The sequence below is a fragment of the Pelobates fuscus genome, chromosome 3 (assembly GCF_036172605.1).
Source record: "Pelobates fuscus isolate aPelFus1 chromosome 3, aPelFus1.pri, whole genome shotgun sequence".
Classification (NCBI taxonomy): domain Eukaryota; kingdom Metazoa; phylum Chordata; class Amphibia; order Anura; family Pelobatidae; genus Pelobates; species Pelobates fuscus.
This window is the reverse complement of record NC_086319.1, coordinates 241,161,244-241,181,356: the sequence shown is the minus strand read 5'-3', so window position 1 is coordinate 241,181,356 and position 20,113 is coordinate 241,161,244. Positions and strand designations below refer to the sequence as shown.

Here is a 20,113-nt window from a genome sequence, read left to right as displayed (position 1 = left end):
TGGTGTCCATTCTATCCTTACACAGCATGGGCAGCAAGGTCTCCTGTTCATACCTTATGGAGCAGCTCTGGACAGTTAGTGTGGGGGTACCACATTCCACCCCATTAACCAAATGAAATCCTTTGTTTTTCTGATACCCCCTCACTTCATGTACCGCAGATATCCAGTAAAATAATAGAAGTCTTTTCGAACCCCTTCTACCCAGGAAACCGCTGCAGGGGATTAAAATTACAATGGTAATGTAGTAAGTTGGAAATGTTCGTCCCCATACTGCACAGGAAGGTGTAAAAGTGCTAAAACCAATTCCTTACCAGCATCCTGAGATTATTTTCTGCATCAAATATTTATTTTGTTTTTACAACAGGTTTATAAGATTGCATTGTTGCATTATATGGCATATCTAAATCAATGATCAGAAAATGTGACATTGTTTTATCACTGTATGGTAAATGAAAATATTTTCTTTTACAGGAAAAATGTATGGAAGATTCTTCCCCATATACTTAGCCCAGTAGATCGGCAGGACTTTAATATTCATTTTTAAATGGGTACTTGGAACCAGAAGGACTGTGGATTCTTGATAGGGACGAATTGAAGCTATTTTACGTTGGGTGAGAACAAGTAGTGATAGTGTACATGGGCAACCATGGCTACATTTTAAGTTCATACAAAATATCTAGGGCTGGGCTTGACAAATTTGCTTGGAAACTAGGAGCCAGATAAAAAGTTAGAATCCAGTTTTTTGTTTTTTGTTTTTTTAAACCAACAGCTTTATTTTCAATAACAGAAATGCAATTCTTAATGGGACACTGTAGTCACCAGAACCACTACAACTTAATGTAGTGGTTCTGGGGTCTATAGCCTGTCACTGCAGGCTTTTCCCATGAATGTATCTGTTTAATTTTAAATTCATCCCTTACAAGCTGCAAGCCAGGTGGGGGGGGAATGCATTTTCCTGTTGCTACAAGGGTTCTACAGGGCTTTCCATTTTTGAAAATTTACTCCCATAATCCACAGATGATGAAAGGGAAGTAGGAACCTGGCATTGTCTCAGATTAACCCCTTAAGGGACAAACTTCTGGAATAAAAGGGAATCATGACATTTCACACGTCACGTGTCCTTAAGGGGTTAAACAAAAAGGTCTTATGAACACGCACATTTAGTTTTTACAAGAAAACAAACATCTACAAAATTGACTCCAAATAGCCAATTTTGTGGGAATTTCTGTGTTTAAAATATATACCATAAACTTGGTATGAATTTCCATATTTTTGTGATTGATCTGTTTTAGTAGACAATAAAATACTGTACCTTAAAGGACCACTCTAGGCACCCAGACCACTTCAGCTTAATGAAGTGGTCTGGGTGCCAGGTCCAGCTAGGGTTAACTAATTTTTTTTATAAACATAGCAGTTTCAGAGAAACTGCTATGTTTATCAATTAGTTAAGCCTTCCCCTATTTCCTCTAGTGGCTGTCTCACTGATAATAATAATAATAATAGTCAACAAAAGTTCTTCCTAAATGTAGTTTGTCTAAACTATGTCCCAAATATTGTAATTACTGTTGCTTACGAAGATACAGACTACACAAATTGCCCAGGAAGTCCATTAAGGGCAAGTTACATATCATGTTTTTAAGGGTTTACACTTTTACCTTTATATTTTAACCTTGCAATGATTTGTATTTTTTACAACCAAGGAAGCACATTATGTGTGCTACTTTTCATTCCTAAATCACCATCAGCAAGAGCATCCAAGCAGTTCACAGAGAACAAGCCATTGTAGAGGAAATCCATGGATATAAATATGTGCAAAACACGTAACCCACAAACACTGCTAGACTGACCAAAGCTTAGAGCTCCAACTCTAGAAGGGACCATTGTAGCACAAAAAGTAAAATTGTTTATCAGACAGGTCAGCAGAAATGAGTGAAGCATTTTAAAACTTTCACCTCATTCCCAAAACATTAAAAAGTTCAAGTGCAAATATTCCAAAATCAAGCATTATATAATTGCCTTCTATTTCATTTGGTTGTATTTGTCCCTGAGTATTATGAATGTTATATTGGGATATTGGACTATTTGCAGTTGAACTATTCTATGACTTGGGAATAAAGTGGATGGTTTTAATGAGCAGCTGCCCCATTCAATTTTACAGACCTACCTGATAAACCTCTTGTGCTACAAGTGAATGATTATCCACAGCTTGTGGGAAATATGATTCACAAAAATAGGTAAGAAAAGAAAATGAAGCAGCATGGAAAGAGTAAAGTGAGGGCACAGAATGTACGATTTCACAACATTACGAAAAATAATCATTTGCTTTTATTTAATAACATGCCAAACACAAGTTGACTGAAAAACAATCCATTTATAAAAAGTATAAACATATTGTAGAAAGATTTAGAAATTCCAATATTTACAAGTAGCAGCACTTTCATTATTTCAGCCAGCTAAAGTATATACACAATATACACGAAACCCTGACACAGTAGAGTTTGTTTCGAACGGACATTCCTAGCTAGATGATCACAGCAATTATGGAACCTTCGTAATGTCTTCATATGGGATACCATCCAACTTTCGACCTTTTAAGGGACCCTGCAAGAAAAAAAAAAAGAAAAAAAAATCAATCAAATAAAATGGAGACGTTTCTGCTATGTCTTACAACACAGAGCTTAGCTCATTGGCAGAGAGCATGGACTGACCCTCACAAGAGCTAATGGAAGTTCCTGCTTAAGTAGGGGAGTTAGGGTATCCAAGTAAGAAATCAAACTTTTCAAAAATGGTTTGAATACTAACAGTATAATTCTGACAGTGACAGTGCGACTGCGCCTTGGATTGAGCTGGAGTTTCCTTTAATGAACATTAAGAATGATACTTGAGCAGGAACTTCCATTAGCTCTTGTGAGAGTCAGTCCATGCTCTCTGCCAATGAGCCAAGCTCTGCATTGTAAGACATAGCAGAAACTTTTCGGTTAGCTCTTCTGACCTGACTAACTTTCAGCTCTCGAGACGGTAATGGAGGCGGAGAGGTGCATGCAAACCCCAAGTAAAAAGTCAAACCGTTCAAAAGTGGTTTGAGTCTTTACAATTGGAGGCGCTAGGCAAAATAGTAGTTAAAGTGTTACTTTAACAAAATGTGTTTCAGAGTTTATAAACAAGGATGTGTATTTTTAGTGAAATCTCCAAGGTTAGCTACTTACGGAGTCAATTACAATCGTAGCAGAAAAGCTTTTCTCATCTATAGAATCCATGATTCCAAAATTGCCTTTGTAGCCTCCATTTAAAACAATAACTCTCTTTCCTGGAAGAAAAAAAAAAAGTGTTAAATCCCTTATTGTTTATCGTCACAACACCCTGCATGCGACTTACACAGTCTTTCTAAACACTTCTTGTAAAGAGATCCAATGCTTAAATTACCTTTATTGCACAGTGTTTAATTTAGAATTTCTCATCTGCTCTAATAGCCTGCTAGACACTGCAGGAGCCTCCTGTGTGTGATTAAAGTTCAATTTACAGAACAGTAGAAAAAAAAATGTGTCAGCAGTACCATATGACATATCTAACATATAAACTGGTTCTAGCCACTGGCTAAGGAAGGGCAAAACAAAATTCCACTTTCTTAACCAACAAACTATTAAAGCTGAGCAGTATTTCTGTCACCTAGTCTCATACAGATATATATCTTTTGTCTTGACTGAACTACAAATACCAGGATGCAACCTGTAAGTCTATTTTGCGGAATATCATGCCCAGAGGCCAGAGAGAACACAGGCTTCACAATTTAGAAGTCACAGGCCCATCCAAGGTAGATCATCAGATGGATGAAGTCCTAAAATGTTAATATCCTCAAAGCCTTAAAACTGCCCAGGCATTATGTGAGTCACAGTTACAACATCTGGGCATCTACCTGTGGCAATCTGTGCAGTAGATAATTTAAGCGCTTTGGTTCAAAGAAAACATTGCCAATGACAGCAGTTATTGCTTTTGCACATGATATGCCAAATTTTAAAAAGTGTGCTTAAAATGGTCTCTATCAGCAATGTTTTATAAGTAAGGGCAAAACAAAATTTGGAGCAAACTAACTCTCTTGATCAGGATCTCTATCATTTAGAAAATAAAATATAAATATGTACACCTGAAAAAAAAAAAATATTGTCACACATATGGAAATGAGATGTAGATTAGATAATCATGAAGTTATAATTAATATGAAGTATCTGTTATATTAACCATCACCTTCACTTGAGATTGAAATTATGCTTTGAAGAATTATTGATGGACAAACACTACTAATTCATATAGTGTAGAGAACCTCAAGAAGTGACAAATGGTAGCTAGAATATAGATTTACCTGGCGCTGGGATAACGGTTTCTAGGTGGGTCTGATCCAGTTTTAGTTTATCTCCTGAATCAATAAGCTTCACAATTGCTGTATATTTGTTAATCACTTCCTGCAAATGAAAGAATAAAATAATAAAACAATTCTGGTATTCTCAGTAAAATCCTCATAAAAGCAAGGAGACCAAAACAATTAGCATTAGAAATAAAAACAGGGATTCCTAAATGTTTGCACAATCACAAGGGGTACTAAATTAAACGGACATCAGACACCCTATATATACACGCCAACATTATATTTTCAAAATAGAAAATATGTCAGAACAAAACAGTTTTTGCTCTACCTTTACTTATCCCTCTGTTTCTGTATCACTTGTTTTGTCAGAGAGCGTTTTCCTGACAGAATGAATGTAAAAAATTTGTAAAAATGAATATCATTTTAAAAAACTGCACAAATACACATGAAGTGTGCAAAGAAGTTTAGTAGTTTATACTGTAAACTCAGAGTTATGGCAATTTGAATTATGAAAGGCAAAAATTATCACGCTCTTACTTGAGCAGAGTCTGAGAATTTTGCCAAGTTAACCATTTTACAATTTGTTTAGATTTACTACAAATTTGAGTGAAGAACACCATAATAATAACAACAGAGTGGGGATTGCAAAGCTATTCTCTTTAGCCTCATTTTCAAGATGGTTAAAAAACTGAAATATTAAAATTTAAGCTAAAATTTAATTTTAATACGTCAAGAGTGTTTCTTTAAATAGTTATTGTGCAATCTCATTTAGTTCTTTGTTTGTGCAATGTATCAGCCCTAGATGCACATTTTCCAACATGCAAATATTATATTTGATACTTGGAATTGTTTAAAATAAAGTATTAATATAGTAAGTGGAGATATATTTAGCACGATAGAAGGCTCAAAAAAATATATATTCTGTCACTGCACTGTCACTGGATATAATATTCTCTATGCCAGCACTGATGTTTGAATTCTCTAAAGGCAAAGTTGGTGTGCTATTTATTAATGTTTTAAGAACAGAATTACTAGGATGGACACCCTATCACTAATGTGTTAACCCCACAAGGGTCAGCAGTGCTTATAGAGACCGTTACAACCAATTATGCAAGTCTGAAGACTTTACCTGGTGCCCTTTATTGATTTATAACTTCTCCCCAAAATCTCTAGGTTAAATGCTCTCACTGTAATCAATATACAGATTTTTCCTTTTCGTTATAGTTATACACTAGCATGGCCTTCTCTTTTTATTAATGGTTTAATTGTCTGTGGTCCACATTAAAAAAAAAATGAAGATAGATGCAAGGTTTCTCTTATTTGTAGACTAAAATGTATAAACATCTTTACACTCCAGTTATGCATATCTTTCTTGGAAGTACCTTTATTAAAGCTTTTTTCTTGTAATACTTTTCTCCCAACCTCCTTGTTATAATTTTCACAATAATATCCTACAAGATAAAACAAAACATAAATGTTACAAAATAACTTCTTAAATCAACATCAAGTTGGTCTGCCCTCCACACAATCAAAACTATAAATCAGGCTGTATTGAAAAGCACTGAGGAGTAATTTGGTGCTTATTTACAATAATAATACAAATTGAAAAACCTAGATGACATTTCATAGATTAAAATTGCGTCTGACAGAGAAACAAATACCTTAATCAACAATGAGAATTGACCAGAGCTATTACAAGGCACACTGTAAGCACCATAACCACTCAACTGACTGAAATCTGCAGGTGTCATGGACCATATCACTCAAAGGTATACTATAGGCACTGTATCTGCTATATCTCATTTAAGTGGTTATAATGCCTGGAGTCACCTGGTATAGTCCTTCCATTCAGAGTTAAAAAGTATTCAATGCTAAAAGAAAGTCCCCAGCATCCGATAACCCTATTTTGCTTGGGATAACGTGGAAGCATTAGTCTGAGCAGCAATAGGTAGCAGTGAGTAAAGAAAAGAGTGTTAGATGTCAGCCTATAGACTGGTATGACTAGAAGAAGGTATATACATTCATGCATTAGCCATACTTTCAGTAGGGGCCAGGCTGTGGGTGGCCAAATCACTCGAAATGGATTTAAAAGACTCTCTGCTACCCAAATATAAAAAAAACAACTATTAAAACCACTGTTTAGTAGATTTAAATTATTTTTTTTATTTGGGGTATATGTACAAACAGGTTATTTAGGAACTCAAATGGTCATAAGATGTAAGTCCACCTGCAACGTCAAGTAAAACCTCTTGCTGGGTTCTACACTGACTATTCACCTTGCTTCCTTGAGCTTCAGGAAAAGAAATCTCTAAAGAGATTTTTCTAAACCCCTACATACTTATTAACCCTTAATAGGGAACACATGGTGTGGGCAGCAGCATTGTAACGTATCTGTGTGATACAAAAGTGAATACAAATACACAAAAATAAGTCCTGTGCTGAAACTCCTACAACTGTACTGTATGTACTGGGGCAGATGTGTACTATGGTCGTTGCTGTCGCCCAAGAGTAGTGGGAGTTTGAGCACAGGACTTATTTTTGTGTATGTATATGTACCAATAGCTTTCAATGGCTGTTCAATCACTTCCCAATACAGCTCACTGAGAAGTCTATGCAAGGCAGGTTCACTGGGCAATTGCTGCCTCTTGAGTTAATTTCCACTGAGTTAACCAAACCAGAAATTAACAGGGCTGGCTGTCTGATAAGGGAGGTGTATCTAGGTTAATTTATAAACTAGACAATTTCTGTTGAAATCTGCACTATTTTGTAAAATGAAAATGTTGACATCATAACCTTTACACATAAAACATGTCAGACCCCCTGCCTCCCCCACAGTCTCGCTCTCTGCCCACCATAATATGTTCTATGCAGCAGATTAAATTGTACATTGTATATTCAGTAACAGCGCCTAGTACTCACCGGAAGTAGCCAGTTATCGGTCCGTTCTGTTTTTTTCTTTTGCTCCTCCATCTACAAAACACATTTACATTTATATTATCTCTTACATGAGCCTGCTATAAAGGATTTTTTTGTATGACCATTACTACATGCAAGAAATGTTCTGTATGGTGTGTATGTTCCTGCTATATTTTGAGATGTTCTAAGGCCTTCCATTTTGTTTTCTTCCCTGTATGGCAGAAAGGAATGCCACTCTTAAAATAAAGAATATTGCCTCACAGATTTTAATCACTACAGAAAAAGATGCAATAGTCTACTTTGAAAGACTATTGAAGTAAGTATTACAAGTTTAAAAACAACATTAAAAACATTGCTTTGAACTTTTTTGATGTTTACAGTCATAGGGAAAAAGAAAATATACCCTCTTTGAATTCTATGGTTTTACATATCAGGAAATAATAACAATCATCTGTTCCTAGCATGTCTTAAAATTAGGTCAAGACAACAACACATGACATATTACATCATGTCATGATATAGATAACAAAAATAAGGCCAAAATTGAGAGGCCATGTGTGAAAAACTAAGTAAAACCTTACTGCTTCCATAGGAATTAAGCTACCTAGAAGACAGGCACTGCTAATTAAATTTTAGACAATATTTAGAACAATGTAATAATTGCAACCAGATTACAAACTAAAATTAAACACTTTTCATAACACATTTACAAATCTCCAAAATTTGCCATCTCAGTGTCCAGCATGCAGCCTTGCTCGAAGCATTCTGAGATGTTGTACTGGACATTGGAGTAGCACACTCACTGCAAGCTTCTTTGTAGATCTCAACGTTATAAGCCAATATAAATACATGTCTATTACCAATGCAGTGATGTATTGACACATTCGGATAACAGATGCACTTGAAGAATGACCTGGAATTTATTTTACCCACCTTTGCTAAATATGTCTATAGCTTGCAAGGCTGACGTCCTAATCAAAACAAACTGTTCATGTAGATTTATTATTCTGTAAATAAAATCTACTGTATTTCAAAGCTCACCTCCATGATCTCTTCAAGAGCACATTTTTTCTTCTTTTCCTTGACTTGGCTCTGAGAAGTGTCTTTTCTTTTTACTGCTACTGGAACCGATTTCAGGGCATTGTTCGAGAGGGAACTAAAGAAAAAACAGGGAAAATTATTTTATAAGTATTATTTATACAAACGTACATCGATTGAATAACCATGTGCATATTACAGTCGGTCAGAAACAGTTGCTGTCCTTCATAATATTTGCATCTAGTTTTTTTTATAAAATACCAGCTGCCACAGAGACACTGTACTGCATTCTCACTGCTTGGATATTTTGTAATGCTAAGTTAGAATCCAAAGCATTAGTAGAGAAATCTTACGAAAACCTAAACTATCGATCAAATCAACATGACTTTCGACTTTAAATGATATTAATGAAATGTAATACATCTGCATAGCATTGAGATAAATTATTACAGCTTGGAAACAGAAATTCAACTAATTGGCACTGCCAGCCTCTTTAAATGTAGAAAAGTCATATTTTTAAAATGGTAAATAAAATAATGAAATGGTTTGAAAAATAAAGTACTAAATCCCCACAGTGAAAAGTGTAAAGGCATTTTTGAAACTGTTAAAATCATTTCAGCAAACATTTTAAATACCTTACCTTCCTGCCGCAGCTGCTCCAGAAGTACTTGCACCTTTGTTCAAATTAAAAGTAACTGGAAAAAAAAAAAAAAAAAAAAAAAAAAAAGATATCAGCAAAACATGGCAAAAGAAGAGAAAGGGTCCCTGCAAATAATGTAGTACTCACTGAAACAGTAGATCAACATACCTTTCTCTTCCTCACTTTCTCTGCTTAATTCTGTAAAAACGGGTGTCTCCTATGAATTGTAAATATAGAATACAGTTACAAGGATTCATCTGCTCAACCGTCATGGATCCATCGAGACAAAATACATGAAAGGGTACAATTACACTTTCTTATTGATAACAAATGATATAGACTATAAAATATGTATTTTAAAGAGAAAAAAGACTCTCCATGCAGCCTCAGAAATGCAAACACTGCCTTTTCTGAGACAAGGTAGTGTTAACAGTGCTTTCTAAGGTCACCTCTAGTGGTAGCCAATCAGGCATGAAAATGCCAAACACATTCCATTGATTGAGTCAATGCATCTCTATGAAGAGATGCTGATAGCAATGTGCATTGGTCCACCAATGCTTCCCTACGGTGAAATATTGGATTAGCTGATAACAATATCATGTGTCATGGTGATCTTAGCCAGTAAAGAGCTGGCAGCTGCTGCAAGACTGGCGTGCCCGGGCACCTACGTTAAGTAAATCTACTTAAATTTTACTATTTGATGCGCCCCAATAAGTAGTTAATACAATTGTAGCCAATAAAACACTGATGTTTGGAATAAAATGTTTGTTTAAGAAACCTTGTGTATTCAATATCAGAGATAAAGAGTGAAAATAAATATATAAATACACACATACACACACCTACCCACCATTAAATTAACTAATCTAAATATTATTTGCCATATGAACTATAATCATCATAACATGGTGGAGAATAGTTCTGCTTTTAAAAATAAAAGTCAAAGTAAGACTCTTACTATTGCTTTTGCTTCCATGCCCCTTTTAACTTGCTCCTCGATAAACTTAGCCGTCTTTTCCTCATCATCCAAGTCTTGCTTCTTCTTTTTCTCAAGTTCCTGTTGTCTGCGTATTGTCTCTGGGTCTCTGTCAATGTACTGGATATACCAGCCTTTGGGAGTCTCATCCACTTTACAAAAACCTGAATAAATAAAAACCACCATGAAGCATGGAATCTAGAAAAATAATTCAGCATAGATAATAAGATTGAACAATTTTCCTAACTTTAAAGCAGAATAACTTAAAATAAGGTACTGGGATTTCTTTTATAGCAATACAATACAGTTGCAAGAAAAAGTATGTGAACCCTTTGGAATGATATGGATTTCTGCACAAATTGGTCATAAAATGTGATCTGATCATCATCTAAGTCACAACAATAGACAATCACAGTCTGCTTAAATTAATAACACACAAAGAATGAAATGTTGCCATGTTTTTATTGAACACACCATGTAAACATTCACAGTGCAGGTGGAAAAAGTATGTGAACCCCTAGACTAATGACATCTCCAAGAGCTATTTGGAGTGAGATGTCAGCCAACTGGAGTCCAATCAATGAGATGAGATTGGAGGTGTTGGTTACAGCTGCACTGCCCTATAAAAAACACACACCAGTTCTGGGTTTGCTTTTCACAAGAAGCATTGCCTGATGTGAATGATGCCTCGCACAAAAGAGCTCTCAGAAGACCTATGATTAAGAATTGTTGACTTGCATAAAGCTGGAAAGGGTTATAAAAGTATCTCCAAAAGCCTTGCTGTTCATCAGTCCACGGTAAGACAAATTGTCTATAAATGGAGAAAGTTCAGCACTGCTGCTACTCTCCCTAGGAGGAGCCGTCCTGTAAAGATGACTGCAAGAGCACAGCGCAGACTGCTCAATGAGGTGAAGAAGAATCCTAGAGTGTCAGCTAAAGACTTACAAAAGTCACTAGCAAATGCTAACATCCCGGTTAGCGAATCTACAATACGTAAAACACTAAACAAGAATGGATTTCATGGGAGGATACCACAGAGGAAGCCACTGCTGTCCAAACAAAACATTGCTGCACGTTTACAGTTTGCACAAGAGCACCTGGATGTTCCACAGCAGTACTGGCAAAATATTCTGTGGACAGATGAAACCAAAGTTGAGTTGTTTGGAAGAAACACACAACACTATGTGTGGCAAAAAAGAGGCACAGCACACCAACATCAAAACCTCATCCCAACTGTGAAGTATGGTGGTGGGGGCATCATGGTTTGGGGCTGCTTTGCTACATCAGGGCCTGGACAGATTGCTATCATCGAAGGAAAAATGAATTCCCAAGTTTATCATGACATTTTGCAGGAGAACTTAAAGCCATCTGTCTACCAGCTGAAGCTCAACAGAAGATGGGTGTTGCAACAGGACAATGACCCAAAGCATAGAAGTAAATCAACAACAGAATGGCTTATACAGAAGAAAATAAACCTTCTGAAGTGGCCCAGTCAGAGTCCTGACCTCAACCCGACCTCATGCTGTGGCATGACCTCAAGAAAGCGATTCACACCAGACATCCCAAGAATATTGCTGAACTGAAACAGTTCTGTAAAGAGGAATGTTCAAGAATTACTCCTGACCTTTGTGCACGTCTGATCTGCAACTACAGGAAACGTTTGGTTGAAGTTATTGCTGCCAAAGGAGGTTCAACCAGTTATTAAATCCAAGGGTTCACATACTTTTTGTGTGTGTTATTAGTTTAAGCAGACTGTGATTGTCTATTGTTGTAACTTAGATGATGATCAGATCACATTTTATGACCAATTTGTGCAGAAATCCATATCATTCCAAAGGGTTCACATTATTTTACTTAGATACAGTTGCAAGAAAAAGTAACTAATTAAAAGTTATGGAACCAAGTCCTCATGTGTTGTAGTTCAGGGGTTGCTGAACTAGCAGTAACAAAGGACTACTATGTATACAGTTAACTCGCCAATTCAGAAAGCTATTCCTATCACCATATGTGCCCTAAAATCATTAGGAAAAATGTCCTTACTTAAAAGGAAAACTATAGTGCCAGGAAAAGAAACATTTTCTGGCACTATGGCTCCCCAACCCTCCTCCCCCAAGTGCAGAGGGGTCGCACTTGCATTAATATTTTCCGATATGAAAGTACTATACAATGCTTTCAAATGTGGATTCGGGTGACGCTGGAAGACCTCATGCATAGTGTGAGCACGCCCAGCGTCAGTTAGGCGATTAAAAAAAGGAATTAACTCTGTAAGATAATTATTGCAGTTTCTTAAAAACTGCAATAATTACCTTTGCAAGGTTAAGGGACCTGGGATAGTGCACCCAGACCACTTCAATGAGCTGCAGTGGTCTGGGTGCCAATAGTGTCTAATACAGAGTAGGGAGATATATTCATGAGGACAAGGGGATTAAAATAGTAAATTGGTAACATATATTCATAGCCAGCTTTAATGTGAAAACACAATAGTTATCAACATGATGTAATTCAAAGGAAATGTAAAATTTAACATGAAGCTGCATAACACAATATAATTTCATACCATGCTTATATATATACACAATTGTACATAATTTAGATAATGCAAATGAGATTATATATATATATAACCCCTCTAGCATGTAAGCTCATTGAGCAGGGCCCTCAACCACTCTGTTCCTGTGCGTCAAACTTGCATGGTTACAATTACGTTTGTTAGTTCACCCATTGTAAAGGGCTACGGAATTTGTTGGTGCTACAAAAATATTAATATACATACTTAAAAATAAAATGCTGTACATTAACACTGCACTATCACGCCTTACTTACCTTTTCCAAATTGATTCCTCTTCCTCCCTTCTACTCTGTCTCTTTTTTTCCCCCATTTTTCATCTAACTAAAAACGTAAGCCAAAGTAGGGACTCCTTGGTCAGATGTATTTTTTCTAACACCTGACTTTCTTAGACACTGGGTGGATCTCCTGCCATCTAGAAGTGTTAATCCCCTAGCAGTCACCAGTGATGGCTGCAGGGAATTGGCTCGGTCTATGAAGGATCCTGCAGTCTTAAAAGGACAATTTTTTCTAGTTTGTTGCAAAATTGGAAAGCACGTCAAACTGGATGTTTTGCATTTTTTTTTAGATATATAGAACAAACATAGGCGAGATATGCTGAACTTGATGGACGCATGTCTCTTTTCAGCCTATGTAACTATCCTTTATTGCCAGCAGGGGGCAACATCAACTCTCGATCATAGTTGTAGAGAAGTGTAGAAAGATAAGCACAGAAAACTATATTTTAACAACTACATATTGCTTGATTTTTTTGCGCTCATTTATGCAATCATACTGTGAGCAAAAAAAACAAAAAACAAGTCTACTGTTAGCCTATTCACATTTACTGTGCCAATGCAGTATAAACAGCAGCTGAAATACTTGTTCCACTTGCTCACAAGCAAATAGTAAGTAAAGATCACACAAAGACAGGATATTTATTTATTATGTACCTACCCTTAACGTTACACACAGGAACTACACAGATCCAAAGATCCGTGAATAAATACTGGGGCATTCTACGTTCGGACAAGAATCTGCCATCAATTTTCCAGCAGCAACCCACGATTAGTTTAAAAAGAAACAAAAACCTGAGAGACCTACTGGTTAAAAGCGATCCAACTTCATGTTATCAAAAACCTAGAGGACCCAGCAAAAAAGGTTGCTATAGATGCAGTGGCTGTGTGACATGCAGTCACATGAATACCAGTACCTCATTTGTCCACCCACATAGTGGAATTCGGATCCCCATCACACAATATATCACATGTACCACCGACCATGTGATATATCTCATTACTTGTCCCTGTGGTCTTTCATACGTGGGGAAAACGGATCTCACGCTTAGAGATAGGATTAGAGGCCACAGATCGACCATCAACACGGCGTTCAGGGATCAAAAATCTGACAAGCCGGTGGCTAAACATTTTCTCCAAGCCAACCATAGATTGCCTACCCTACAATTCATTGCTATAGACCATGTTCCACCGAATCCGAGAGGTGGGGACAGATCCAAAGCATTACTCCAACGAGAAACATATTGGATACATCGACTTGACACAGTTATGCCGAAGGGACTTAATGAATTCATTACATTCTCTATGTTCTGCTAAAAACATATCTTGGATGCAATGCAAAACTAAGGCTATTCCAACAAGAATTTTTCTGGTTCTCAGACCATCATCCCGCTATTTAATTATTTATTAGTTAAGATTCAATAGTTAATATCTAATATATAGTATTTTCATTAATTAATTGCTTCTTGCTACTACATATCACAACCACTATTACTGTGTACATAGATTTAGTTTCGATACTCATGAAATTTCTCCTTCTTTGTTTTTAATTGCGATATTTGAGATTGATGTTGCCTTATGTTTTTAATCTCTTTGGTTTGGCACAATATTCCTTGGACACTTTTTGCACTTTGTTTGGCACTTTTGGCACTTCGGTCACATGTCTCATATTGATACACATTCATCACGCGAGTTCTTATTTAAGACTTACTTTTTACTTAGAGATCTCTTTCCTAGCGATTATGCAATTTCCACTTGTAAAAACACGTTGCCAAGGCTGGTTGCTAGTACACATCAACATAACATATTGTCCACAAAGTATTACCTAGCAACCACGTCAATTACGTCACACGCACTGACGCACGCTAAGGAAACCACGTGGGTTCGTTTCCGGGTTTGAAGGGGCGGCTACACACACGAGATTGGTGAGTGCACCCTTTTCATTTGTATATAATTCATGTTTAGTTCACTTGTAAATTGTTCTTGAAAAAGACCCTGAGGGGTCGAAACGTCGAATCACAGGACTTACATGCTGATGTAAAACTACTTTTTTATTAATAAATTCACTATTACGAAGTCCTTCTGAGTGCTCCACTTTATCGTTGGATATATATGGGACGCCGGAAGCACCGAAGGCAAGATATATTTACACACCATTCAGGGGTGAGTGCCTAAACTATTATTTTGTATATGTATATATATATATATATATATATATATATATATATATATATATATAAAAGAATCCTAATGAGCATCGCACATAGACTATTCCCTTTTAAACAAATAGAAAACAAATATCTGTAAAATCAAATATGTTTGTACATCTATTTTTTTCCAGTTTAGCAGGCAACTAAGGGGGCATTAGATGTTTCATTTTAAAGGATCAATTGGAAGAAAAGAGTGGATATTCATTTGTTTAGTTGCGTGTCACAAATATGAAACATAGTCCTCCCTTATTGGAATCATAATAATCCAGTGATATAAAGAGTATCATATGGGGATCTAAGAGTGTCCTAAGGATCCTTCCTAAAAACATATCAAGTGTGTCAATAAAAGGACACTGTGGGCACCACAACCACTTTAATACATTTAAGCAGTTATGGTGCCTACAGTGTTTCTTGAAGCTGGTATGTGGCCCTGCTCCTTGAAAAAAGAGGAGTGCTTCCTTCTTTCCACAGAGATCTAATTCTGTAACCTGTAGGCAGCAGAGAAGGTAGGGGCTCCTAAAACAGATAGAACCAGAGGGTCTTGTCATGAAATTGCTTCATAGAACTCATCATAAACACTGGGCCAAAGACAATCCCTCTTTCAGAGCAGGTGTCTGATGTTAAAATAATTGTCCAAAATCAGGGATACGCTTCACATTTCTTCTGTGCAACATAGTCATACGATGCATTCCACAATAACTTGCTTCCAGTCAGTTTGTTACATTAAAACATGAAATAACAGCAAATGATAATAGATTACCTTCTCTGCCCAACCATTTCGTAAAGTCTGTTAGTGTCTCCCACTGGGTGGCATTCATATGTATGTGCTCTCTGTGGCCGATATATTCATTGTATACAATGTTATTGTGCACCCTCTTTGTACCTAGTAAGAAGAAGAACAACAATAAAAGCAGTAGAATTACACATGAATTGTATGCAAAAAAAAAAAAAAAAAAAAAAAACACACTAAAGAATAAGAGAATAATTGTATTGATATTTTAAATATCAAATAAGTAAAATCATTTTAGCTTTATTTCCACATTAATAATAAAATATACTTACAGATAATCTGCATCTGCCTTGCACTTTTTTGAACAGAGCCACAAAATGACAGACACACATTGACAGATACAATCATAGTGTGTTTAGCAGTATATTGGTTCCGGCGTATGCATGTCTGACATTGTGTAGCGTGTATGGGTCAGAGTGTGTGTCTTGCAGTGAGTATTCTTGTGCATCTGTGAGTATGTGTATCCATGACTGTGACTGCAATGCAAATCTGTGTCTGTGTGACTGTGTATCTGTGTCGGAAGCATATGTGCGGAGGGAGCTGATTGCATTGTGTTATGAGTTTGGGGTGGGGGAGGAGGAGGAGACGCTGCTTGTGGTTTTGCTGTTTGGTTGTTTTTAAAGTGTGGCAGTGATGTGTGGGGGGAGGGGGTGATTGTGTGAGTGTTACTGTGGTGCCTCTGTGTTTATAAGGATGACTGTGTCAGAGTGGCTGTGACATAATGAGTGTGAAAGGGTGACTTTGGCAATGTGACTGTGTATGAGGGGTAAGTGTGGAGAGTGACTTTGACATGGAGACTGAATTTGTGTTGGAAAGGTATGTGATGTGACAGGGAGAGGGGGGGGTGACATGGCAAGTCTGTGGGGTAAGGGGGTGGGTTGTATGACAGCATGAGTGTGTAGTGGTGGGGGGGTGATTTAGCTTAGTTTTCTTCAGGCAAAATTTGCAAATGAGATTCATTTACAATTATGCAAGTTTTGTAAACACGATTGCGAGTATGAATGCATACTCTGGCAATCATGTATACACGAGTGCTGAGGTGAAGGATTAACATGCTTTCCAGATTTTTAACAAATTACATCCATACCCTTCAGACAAACATTTTTGAATGGGATCCTCATCCCAACTCTTGTTTGTAATTTTCTAAACTTTGACTTGTCAACCTAGTTTACAAGACTGTGGAATACCCTGATGCCATCTAAAGAAAATGTAATATCACACATAAGTACATGACTAGGCTATCAAAGATACATAGGGATTGAAGGAACAATTGGAGTGAAAGGATGGACGGATACATTTGTGTTTACAATTTTTTGTTTGTTTTTAGAGTATCCAGTTTACTCACCAAATCGTCTACTCAGCAATTCTAAAAATTCTGTACGAAATTCACTATAAAAAAAAAGGGGGGGGGGAGAAAACATAATTAACATTAAAATTAGAGTTACACACAATTACATATATATTTGTAAATCTAAAAGTACCCAATAGTTTGATAATATATAATACTACTTTCAAACTAAATGTGTGCCATATAGTTAATTCAGTTACATTACATCCATTGGTAGAATGACTACTTACTCTGAAAAATAATCCATAAACTGATCAGGGTTCTCAGAAGCAAGTAGCAGTTGTCTTTGATGGGACTCTGACATGCAATGACATTTGAAGCCATTCTTTAAAAAAAGAAACACGTGGTCAATAAAAACATCAAAATGAATAAATAACACCATACATTTGATCTTATTTCAAACTAATAAGAACCAACAAGTCTCTTGTGTTTGAACCTGTACTCCTACCCCCCAGCTGTTGAAGCCATACATACAACCCTCCTGTTTGCAGACTATAGGCTTGAAAAAATAATGAGACTTTTAGTCCAACAATAACTTAAGGCCAAAGTCTCACAACTTGGTCAGTGATTTGGGGGATTACAGAACTGTATTCCAATGGGAAATAAATAAACGTGTAGACTTTTCTTGCGTGAAAAGCAACAGAACTACCTATCAAATCCTTCCCATAGCCACCTCACCCTGTGGCCCTCGCCCTCACCCTGTGCCCTCCACCCTCTCCCTGTGGCCCTCACCCTCTGCCCCCCATCCTCTCCCTGTGGCCCTCACCCTCTGCCCCCCATCCTCTCCCTGTGGCCCTCACCCTCTGCCCCCCACCCTCTCCCTGTGGCCCTCGCCCTCACCCTGTGCCCCCCACCCTCACCCTCTCCCTGTGGCCCTCACCCTCTCCCTGTGGCCCTCACCCTCTCCCTGTGGCCCTCACCCTCTCCCTGTGGCCCTCACCCTCTCCCTGTGGCCCTCACCCTCTCCCTGTGGCCCTCACCCTCTCCCTGTGGCCCTCACCCTCACCCTGTGGCCCTCACCTCGTCCCGGCACTGTTTCTGGCACATCTGGCAGTACCATCGTAGCTTCTGCAGCCCTTTGGACTTAATGCGGTTGGCGATCGCCTTGGGAGTAAGGAAATCCGACTTCCCCATGACAAACACACAGAGCTTTACCTGCCCTCAGCTTCCGAGCCGAATTCACGAAGCGCCAGCTACGTCACGGCGCAGGAATTCGGCGTCACTGCAGAGCGCCTGCACCAGAGTCAAAACCACGCCTTATACACCAGAAACGTCCCCAGGCAGCTCACTGTCAATGGCTGTAGGTCTCAGCGCTTGCTCTAGTGCTTAGACCGCTTATTGATCTGTCACCATTCAAGAAAATTGTTTCCAAAGACAAATCTCATGATGTCACTCCCCAGGACTAATGTAAACTGTATAACAAAAAGTGCACACTAGCAGCATGACACTAAGAACACCACTACAAAAGGGCGTAATAAAAGGTTATATAAAACTGGTTGTTTTCATACCAAAATTTTGTCACATTTTCTGTTTGCACCAATATGTTTTTTCCGTGGAATATTAATCATTTGTCCTATTTTGTGAATGTAAACAATGGTAAAATCATCAAGGAAAAAAAGGAGCAAAAATCTCTGGCTCTATATTAGGCAAGTTAGAAGGCCACCTAACTCGTCCATTATCATGGCCCACCGGACATTTGCATGATGGCCAAGGCCGAAGTCGACAGCTGAGATCCTGCTGGCATGTATGTCCCAGTCACTATCCACATACACACTACACCACACACACACACACACTAACACACACTAAATCCCACAAGCAGCCTCCCTTGTTGCATAGAACCCCACAAGCATTATCCTCACACATGCAATACCGCATACAACCTTTTCACACACACACACACACCACATCACAAGCAGCATCAAGTTATTTGAAAAAAATATTAACAGATGCATGAGGTGAAAAATGCCCTGTTCAAGCAAACTTACAATCTATGAGGAAGGTGTAGAGATACATGTAGTAGGTAGGAGGGATTGATGGATAAGATGCCTGTGTCGAAATAAGCTTGCTAGCTAATGGCACCGGTAGGGAATTCTGTAGGAATGGGGCAGCACTTGAAAAATACTGCAGATGAGAGTTGGCAGTGTTAAAATGACCACATGTCAGATGAAGGTCACTCGCAGCGCAAAGAAAGAGTAGCTGTCAGTCAGGAAGATGAGCCTGGCAGAAAACTTAATTACAGACTGAAAAAGGGCAAGGCAGATTTTTGGAAGGCCAAAGAGCAGCAGTAGTCATGTTGGGAAATGATAAGTTCCTTAGTTGGATGTTGAGAAAAGGGGTGAACGCTGGCAATATTTTTAAGGTTGAAGTTACAGGATTTGGAGACAGAGTGGATGTGAGGAGAAAAGGTAAGACCTGAGTCAAAAGTAACTTCATGTCATGAACTTGAGGAGTTAGTGTAATAGGTGTCCCATTGACATGCCGGGAGAAAGATGGCGGAGGGCTATTTGAGGGGGGAAAGATTAGTCTAGTTTTAGAAAGATTATGTTTTAGATAAAGGGAAGACCAGTGAGAGATGGTAAATGGGCAATTCGTGAGATGTTCCAGAAGGGCAGGAGAGAGTTCAGGCGAGGAGAGGTAAATCTCAATATCATCAACATATAAATGGTATTGAAATCCAAAAGCGTTAATAAGATCACCAACTGAGACAGAGTAAATGGAGGACGAAAGAGGACCAAGAACAGAGCCTTGGGGAACACCAACTGAGACAGGCAATGGGGAGGAGGTGGCACCAGAGAAGGAGACACTAAATGAACATTCAGGTAGATAGGTTGTAAACCAGGAACGTACAGTGTCTCAGGGTCCAAGATGGTGGATGGTTTGAAGGTGGTTGAGAAGAAAGTAAGATAGAGTAATAACCTTTAGATTTAACAGAGATTAAGTTGTTGGTCAGTTTGGTAGGTACCAGTTTCAGAAGAATGGAGGGAGCGAAAG

General features: G+C 37.9%; 1 protein-coding gene across 2 annotated transcripts; it reads right to left on the bottom strand.

Moving 5' to 3' along the window:
* Positions 1-2,306: 2,306 nt before the first annotated feature.
* Positions 2,307-19,430, bottom strand: KIN (Kin17 DNA and RNA binding protein). 2 transcript variants are annotated; one of them, XM_063448277.1, is made up of 13 exons: positions 18,140-19,430; positions 17,350-17,444; positions 17,117-17,160; positions 15,742-15,864; positions 9,913-10,094; positions 9,123-9,171; positions 8,955-9,009; positions 8,318-8,432; positions 7,280-7,330; positions 5,743-5,811; positions 4,358-4,457; positions 3,207-3,307; positions 2,307-2,601 (listed from the first exon to the last, which is right to left on the bottom strand). In XM_063448277.1, the coding sequence occupies exons 1-13, from the start codon at positions 18,251-18,253 to the stop codon at positions 2,539-2,541; spliced, it is 1,161 nt and encodes a 386-aa protein (XP_063304347.1). In that variant the 5' UTR covers positions 18,254-19,430; the 3' UTR covers positions 2,307-2,538. The 2 variants fall into 2 exon arrangements, 1 of the variants encoding a protein (XP_063304347.1); XR_010090443.1 differs by lacking the exon at positions 2,307-2,601 and adding an exon at positions 3,424-3,494 and having other exon boundaries at positions 3,240-3,307.
* Between the last annotated feature and the right edge of the window lie 683 nt (positions 19,431-20,113).